The sequence below is a fragment of the Capra hircus genome, chromosome 4 (genome assembly GCF_001704415.2).
Source record: "Capra hircus breed San Clemente chromosome 4, ASM170441v1, whole genome shotgun sequence".
Classification (NCBI taxonomy): Eukaryota; Metazoa; Chordata; class Mammalia; order Artiodactyla; family Bovidae; genus Capra; species Capra hircus.
This window is the reverse complement of record NC_030811.1, coordinates 37,631,264-37,639,278: the sequence shown is the minus strand read 5'-3', so window position 1 is coordinate 37,639,278 and position 8,015 is coordinate 37,631,264. Positions and strand designations below refer to the sequence as shown.

General features: G+C 40.5%; 1 gene segment (V, D, J or C); it reads left to right on the top strand.

Annotated features, from left to right (window-relative positions):
• Positions 1,256-1,811, top strand: LOC108635897. The segment is given in 2 exon segments: positions 1,256-1,378; positions 1,486-1,811. Coding segments are annotated over 2 exon segments (369 nt in total).

The window sequence follows — 8,015 nt, the reverse complement described above, 5'->3', positions numbered from 1 at the left end:
CAAATAATACAGTAAAAGTGGCAAGCCAAGCACACATAAAGCTATGAGGAAGGTTAAGAGACAGTGAAAAGCAGTGAATTGTCTACATCCACAATAAGAAGAAATGCAAAAGAAAAGGACACAAACAGGTAAGAAACAGTAAACATGAGGGTGTGGAGTAACAATGAAAGGTTGTTAAAATCTGTTTGACTTAAGAGACAAGGAACTTAAAATATTCTCTATATAGACTACTACATACAAACTCATGGTAGCCACAAACCAAACATCTATAAAAGATAATACATGAAAGAGAAAGGAATCCAAACACAACACTAAAGACATTACTAAATTCAAAAGGAAGACAGCAAAAGAAGAAGGAAAGAACAAAAATGAACCATTGAGTAACCTTACAAAACAAAGAAAAGGCAATAAGTACATATGTATCAATAATTACTTCAAATGTAAATAGAATAAATGCTTCAATCATAGGGCATAGAGTGGCTTTTAAATATATGTATAATTCATAATATCAAGTTAATATCTATATATTCCAAGGGAGAAATCTAGAAGTTAAGACAGCATAATGATAGCAATTGTTGGTCTTGGTAAAATGATCACAGGTATATTTAATTATTTTATTGATGTATGAGTGCTTTACAATGTTGTGTTAGCTTCTGCTAACACAAAACTGGTAAGAAACAGTGATTCAATGAAGTGAATCAACTATATGGATCACAGGCATTTTAATTTTCATCTTTACCTGTTTCTCTGAACTTCTTCAATGAACATCTTTCCCAGCACATCCCACTGAAGAGCTGGGTGACTTTTGTTGAGTCACATCACTCCTCTGAACCTCATTTTCCTGATCTATAAAATCAGAACTGCCAACACCAATATTATGTGATTGCTGTGAGAAGAAAAACATTTACAGAAATTGCCTAACAAATAGACAAAGCTCATTAAATATTTGCTACCATAAAAGTCAATGTTTATTAAACACACAATATTTGAAAATACTAAGCTGAGAAAAATACTAGCTCCTGGACAAACAGAAACCATTTTCATTCTACAGAAATCAAGACTCTTCCATGGCTCCCTCACAGTCATATCAAATAATCCTCCGGAAACCACTAGTTTTATCTTGAGATCAGCAGAGCCAATGAAGGACCAGAGGAGACAGGAGACTCAGGTCTGAGGAGCCTGCAACCAAGACTAACAGCCCAAGGACACATTAGTCTGGCTACTTCCTTCTCCTCCCCTTATTCAGCCATGCCCTCTTACCACTGACTTGGGGCATCCAGCCACCAGGTCCCCACTTTCCTGCCTTCACTTTGAGCACACAGCCCAGCGGACAGGATGTCACCACTGGAAGCGTTCACATTTTTCTCCTTCTGGGCTTGTGAGTCACTCCCTGACCATTTCACTTTAGATGAATGAGCAAAGAAATTCTTGGATATTCCTTACATTATCAGAAGTTCATTAGAAATTCTCTTCTTTTACTTGCAGCTGGACTTGGGTTATCAAAAGTGGAGCAGGCCCAGATATCTCTTTCCACAGAAGTAAAGAAAAGTATTGACATACATTGCAAGATAGAGAGCACAAATTTTGAATCAGAAACTGTTTACTGGTACCGGCAGAAAAGGAATCAGGCTTTGGAGCATCTGGTTTATGTGATCTCAACCACAACTGCAGCTCGAAATCAAGTAGACGGGAAGAACAAAATTGAGGCAAGAAAAGACGCTCGAATGTTCACTTCGACCCTTACGGTAAATTTTGTAGAAAAAGATGATGTGGGCATTTACTACTGTGCTGGTTGGAGCTCACGGCACTAGAACTATGGAGATAACCCACACAAGATCCCCTCCCTGGGTCTGTGCCCACCCACATCCTTCCCACTAGCAGCAATCAGTTTCACAGCTGGGCTCCCCACCTCAGCCCCACCTCATCTACAGCACTTCCCGAGCTTTCCAGGAGGTCATCTTGGATCACACTTGTGCTTGACCTTCAGGCTTTATTTGATACTGTATCCCGATGAATAGAATTCTTGGGAATTCTAGGGACTAAGGGCACACAGACTGTGCCACCATTCATCTTCTCCCCACCCAGAGACTTCTGTATGTGGGCAAGCCTCAGGTTTAGAAAGGGCATTACCATATTCCTTTATTATGACATATACTCAAGATGACAAGCCTGCTGTACAACTATTATTGGTTCATTTTATAAGTAAATAAATAAACACCTAAAAAATTTAATCCTAACAATCACCAAAGAAAAGAAATCTATGCTTTGAACTGGACTGTGAGATCACACTGAAAAGTTTAAGGATTGCAATTCTTTAAGTGAATATTAGACTATTAAGGATAAATTAGGGATGAAACAAGGGCCCCTTTTTTGAGAGTTACGGGGAAAAGGATTCTGCCAGCATGATATCATCAGAATAGAACTCTGCGTCACTGGGGTGCTTAGATGAGTTCATCATCCTTGGTTACTCAGATTCTGCTTGTGAAAAAAAGGTAAAGTGGGACTTCCCTATTGGTCCTGTGGTTAGGACTCCATGCTTGCCTGCAGGGGGCACAGTTTTGATCACTGGTTGGGGAACGAGGATCCACCATAGGGTTGTTAAATAGTTAGACTAAGAAAAAGGAGTCCAAAATGGCCCTGGCTAAAAGACAAAGAGAGGAAAAGCCCACGAAAATGGAACAAAAGAAAATCTGAGGACCAGAGTGAGAACCTAAGGGTTTAAGTGTGGCCCCCGTAGAAAAGAAGAGAGAATGCCTGCCAAGACCAGAACTAACACTGGTGTGTCTGAATGAATTCCCTCTAAGTGTTCACAATGCCTTGCGCATATTAGCTCCTTTAAACTGCATTATCTGTGAGATCTTTTCTCTTATCATGAAATATATTTGACTCATGAGGCAAATAAAGTACCAGGTGGTTCAATCACTTGTCCAAACCACACAGCTGGTCCATGGCTAGTCAACAGAGTAGGAAAGGGACCCAGATACTCTAGCTCCTCTTGATTAATACATGAAACCACTTATTAACTGAAGGACCAGGCTTCCCTGGTGGTTCAGTGGTAAAGAATCTGCTTGCCAAGCAGGAGACTCAGTTTTGATCCCTGTGTCAGGAAAATCCCCTGGATAAGGGAATGACAACTCACTCTAATATTCTTGCCTGGGAAATCCCATAGACAGAAAAGTCTGGTGGGCTATAGTCCATGGGGTCATAAGTCGCACCAGATTTAGCGACTAAACAGCAATAACAAATTGAAGGACGATGAAAGGATGGATCCATTGTTCCCAGTGCCACAAACGAGGTTGTACTGAGCATCATAGAACACTAACTGACTCATGTTACCATTAGGTGCTAAAGCACGTGCCCAGGATTGGAATAGTAGCTATTTTCTTAGAATGAGTAAAATGTCAGTAAATGACCTATTGGCTTTTCAATGTGAAACAATACAAAATTCTTATTTTCTATTTCTAATAGTACTATTTGTAGCAGGTTTCTTGCAAGAATATGGATATACGAGCCTTAGGCCTTTCCTCTCCCATTTCTGGTGTTCTTATATTTTGATTTACATCCTGACCTATACTGCTTATGACCATGACAGTTTTTTAGTGGAGAGACTGTTGCTTTTTAGAGTCAAAAATAATCTACCCAGGCCCCTATAGGTTTCCCTGGTCAGTAAAAAATCTGCCTGCCAGGCAGGAGACTGTCTGAAATGCACTGAGACAGGGGTTCAATACCTGGGTTGGAAAGATACCCTGGAGAAGGGAGTGACAACCCTCTCCAGTATTCTTGCCTGGAAAATCCCATGGACAGAGGAACCTGGCGGGCCACAGTCCATGAGGTCAGAAAAAGTCAGACATAATTTAGTGATTAAAGCACCACCACAGGCTCCTATATACGTTTTAAAATTTTTATTTTAGTATAGTTGGTTAACAAGGTTGTGCTAGTTTTGGCTGTACAGCAAAGTGAATCAGACATACGTATCCATATATATCCTCTTTTTTGGATTTCCTTCCCCTTTTCGGCCACCATAGTGCATTGAGTTTCCTCTGCTATATAGGGTTCTCATTACTTATCTGTTAGTGTCTATAGTGTAGGTGTCAATCTCAGTCTCCAAATTCATCTCCCTTTCCCCCTAGAGGTCCATGCGTTTGTTCTTTACTTTTGTGTCTCTATTTCTGCTTTGTAAACAAGATCATCTCTACCAATTTGGGTTTCCCTGGTGGCTCATAGTGTAAAGAACCTGCCTGCACTGCAGGAGACTTGGGCTCGATCCCTGGATCAGGAAGACCAGTTGGAGAATGGAATGGCTACTCACTCCAATATTCTTGCCTGGAGAATTCCATGGACAGAGGAGCCTGGCAGGCTATAGTCCAGGGGAAAGCAAAGAGTCAGAAACAACTGAACGACTAACAATTTCACTTTCATACCAACTTAAGAAAGAGAGTTTTAAATAAATTGACTCTATAAAGTTTCCTGGTCCAAAGGAAAGACAAAACGAGCCTGGATGAAAAGAATGATCAAAGAAGATGGCATACTAAGAAGAACCTGAGCTCATCTCTTCCCATGGGCACACCTATATTACACCTATTTACAGAGAAACTGCTGATGAGGAAGACCCAAAGACTAGCAAAAAATATCTTCTACAAATAAAGATATGAAGAAGGAACTACAACAAGATGAGTAGAAGAGGCTAAGGAACAGTATAAACAAGACTCATAAGCCAGGGTAAGTGACCCACAAACAGGAGGGAAACAACAACCACAGAGTTTCTCCCCCAAAAACACAGGTGCCAAGTCCCACACAGGGCTCCCCAGCCTGGGGTCCTGTACTAGAGAGAGCATAATATTTGGCTTTGAAGGCAGGCAAGGCTTACTGTTGGGAGAGTCAGAGGTCTGTGGGATATAGACACCCCATTCACACAGGTTGCACACAAAATCTCATGAAAGGAGCCTGGGTGAGATTCACCTTCTGATGTTGGTGAGCTTTCTGGAGAGGCAGGAGGCAACTGGGGCTCACCCACAGGACATAGATACTGGCAGTGGCCATTTTGGGAAACTAGTTCTACCACAGGGACACCGGTCCTGGCAAGTGTCACTGTGGAATCCTGCCTTTAGCTTATTAGTGTCTGGACACATAAGGCTCTCAACTAACTTTTCAGGAGAAAATCAGCAGGCAAGAAGAGAGTACATATTTAAATAATGAAAGGGGAAAACCTAACAACCAGGAATACTCTAACCAGGAAAGCTTTCATTCAGATATGATGGAGATATCAAAAGTTTTATAGACAAGAGAATGATAAAATAATTCAGCCCCACCAAACCAGCTTTACAAGAGATGATACAGGAACTTCTCTAAGCAGCAAAGAAAAGGCCACAACTAGAAATACGCAAGTTAAGAAAGGAAGAATCTCATTGGTAAATGCAAATATACAGTAAAGGCGGTAAATCAAGCACATATAAAGGTGTTAGGAAGGTTAAAAGATGAAAGGAGTAAAATCATCTATATCCACAATAAGCAATTAAGGAAATGAAAAAGAAAAAGACACAAAAGAGGCTAAAAACACAGTAAACATGAGGGTGTGGAGTAAAAAGGAAAGGTTGTTTAAATGTGCTTGAGCTGAAGAGATAAGCAGCTTAAAATATTGTCTATATAGATTTCTACATATAAATCTCATGGTAGCCACAAACCAAACATCTATAATAGACACACACAAAAGAGAAAGAAACCTTGACAACACTAAAGACAATAATTAAATGACAGGGAAGACAGCAAAAGGAGAAGCAAAGATCAAAACCGAATCTTTGGAAAACTCCACAAAACAATTAATGAAAAGGCAATAAGTACATACATATCAATAATTACTTTGTTTATTTTACTCTGTATTTATTTGGCTTGTTTAATCACTCTGTTTATTTACTTTGTTTATTTTACTCTGTATTTATTTTCTGGGTCTCAGTTGCAGGATGTGGGATCTAGCTCTCTATCTAGGGATCAAACCCAGACTCCCTGCATCGGAAATGAGGAGTCTTAGCCACTGGACCACCAGGGAATTTCCCTCTATAATTACTTTAAATGTAAATAGAATAAGCAAGCCAATCAAAAGACATAGTGCAGCTTATAAATATATTTATAATCCATAATATTGTATTGATATCTATATATTTGCAAGGAAGAAATCTAGAAATTAAGACACTGTATGATAAGACTTGTTGGTCCTGGTAGTATGATCACAGGCATTTTTATTTTCACCTTTATCCTATTTGTCTGAATCTCCTCAATAAGCATCTTTCCCAGCACGTCCCACTTAAGAGCTGAGTGAATTTTGTTGATTCACATCACTCCACGTTTTTCCTGAGGAAAACCCCATCTTCCTGATCTATTAAATCAGAATGACCAACATCAATATCAATATCATGGGATGGCTGTAAGATGAAAAACATTTAGAAAAATAGCCTAACAAATAGAAAGTGCTTGTTAATATTTGCTACCATAAAAGTCAATGTTTATTAAACATGCAATATTTGAAAATACTATGCTAAGGAAAAGTGTTCATGAACTAGCTCCTGGGCAAATAGAAACCATTTTCATTCTACAGAAATCAAGACTCCTCCATGGCTCCTTCACATTCATGCCAAATAACCTTCCAGTGAGCACTAGCTTCATTTTTGAGATCGGCAGGGCCAGTGGGAAAACCAGAGGAAACAGGAGACTCAGGCCCTATGAGCCCAAAGACCCGCTAGACCATCCACTTCCTTCCCCTTCTTGGTTCAGGCCACACCCTTCTACTGATTTGAGGCATCTAGCCACCAGGTCCCCCCACCTTCCTGCCTTCTCTTTGAGCACACAGCTCAGCAGACAGGATGTCACCACTGGAAGCATTCACATTTCACTTTAGATGAATGAGCAAAGAAATTCTTGGATATTCCTTACATTATCAGAAGTTCATTAGAAATTCTCTTCTTTTACTTGCAGCTGGACTTGGGTTATCAAAAGTGGAGCAGGCCCAAATCTCCCTTTCCACAGAAGTAAAGAAAAGTATTGACATACATTGCAAGACAGAGAGCACAAATTTTGAGTCAGAAACTGTTTACTGGTACTGGCAGAAAAGGAATCAGGCTTTGGAGCATCTGGTTTATGTGATCTCAACCACAACTGCAGCTCGAAATCAAGTAGATGGGAAGAACAAAATCGAGGCAAGAAAAGACGCTCGAATGTTCACTTCCACCCTTACGGTAAATTTTGTAGAAAAAGAAGATGTGGGCATTTACTGCTGTGCTGGCTGGGACTCACAGTATAGAACTGTGGAGACAATCCACACAAGATCCCCTCCCCGGATCTGTGCCCACCCACATCCTTCCCACCAGCAGCAACCACACACCAGTTCTCCACCTGGGCTCCCTGCCTCACCCCCACCTCATCTGCAGCACTTTCTGAGCTTTCTAGGAAGTCATCTTGGATCACGCTTGCACATGACCTTCCAGCAGACCCCCAAAGCTGTGCTTCCAAAGCTTTTTGTTTTTACACTGTATTTCACTGAATTGAAATCTTGTCTGAGGGCACACAGGCTGTGCTACCGTTCATCATCTCCCAATCCAGAGACTTCTGTATGTGGGCAAGCTTCAGGTTGAAAGAGGGTATTACCACGTGCCATTATTACGACATATACTTAAGACAGAAATGCTGTAGTGTAAGTGTAATTAATCTGTTTCACAACTAAAATGAAAGTGTAGAGAATTTAACTGTAATGATTAGCCTAAGACAAGAAGTCCATGTTGATGCTCTGGACTATGAGATCACACTGAAATGTTTAAGAACTGCAATTCTTTAAGTGAACACTAGGATAGTGGGGCAGATGAGGGATGAAACAAAGTGCACCTTTTTGGGGGACGTGAGGAAAATGATTCTGCCATCAAGATGTCATCAGAATAGAGCTCTGGATCATTGGGGTGGTTGGATGAGCTCACCATCCTTGGTTACCTGGATTCTGCTTGTGGAAGAATAGAAAGTGTGACTTCCCTGCT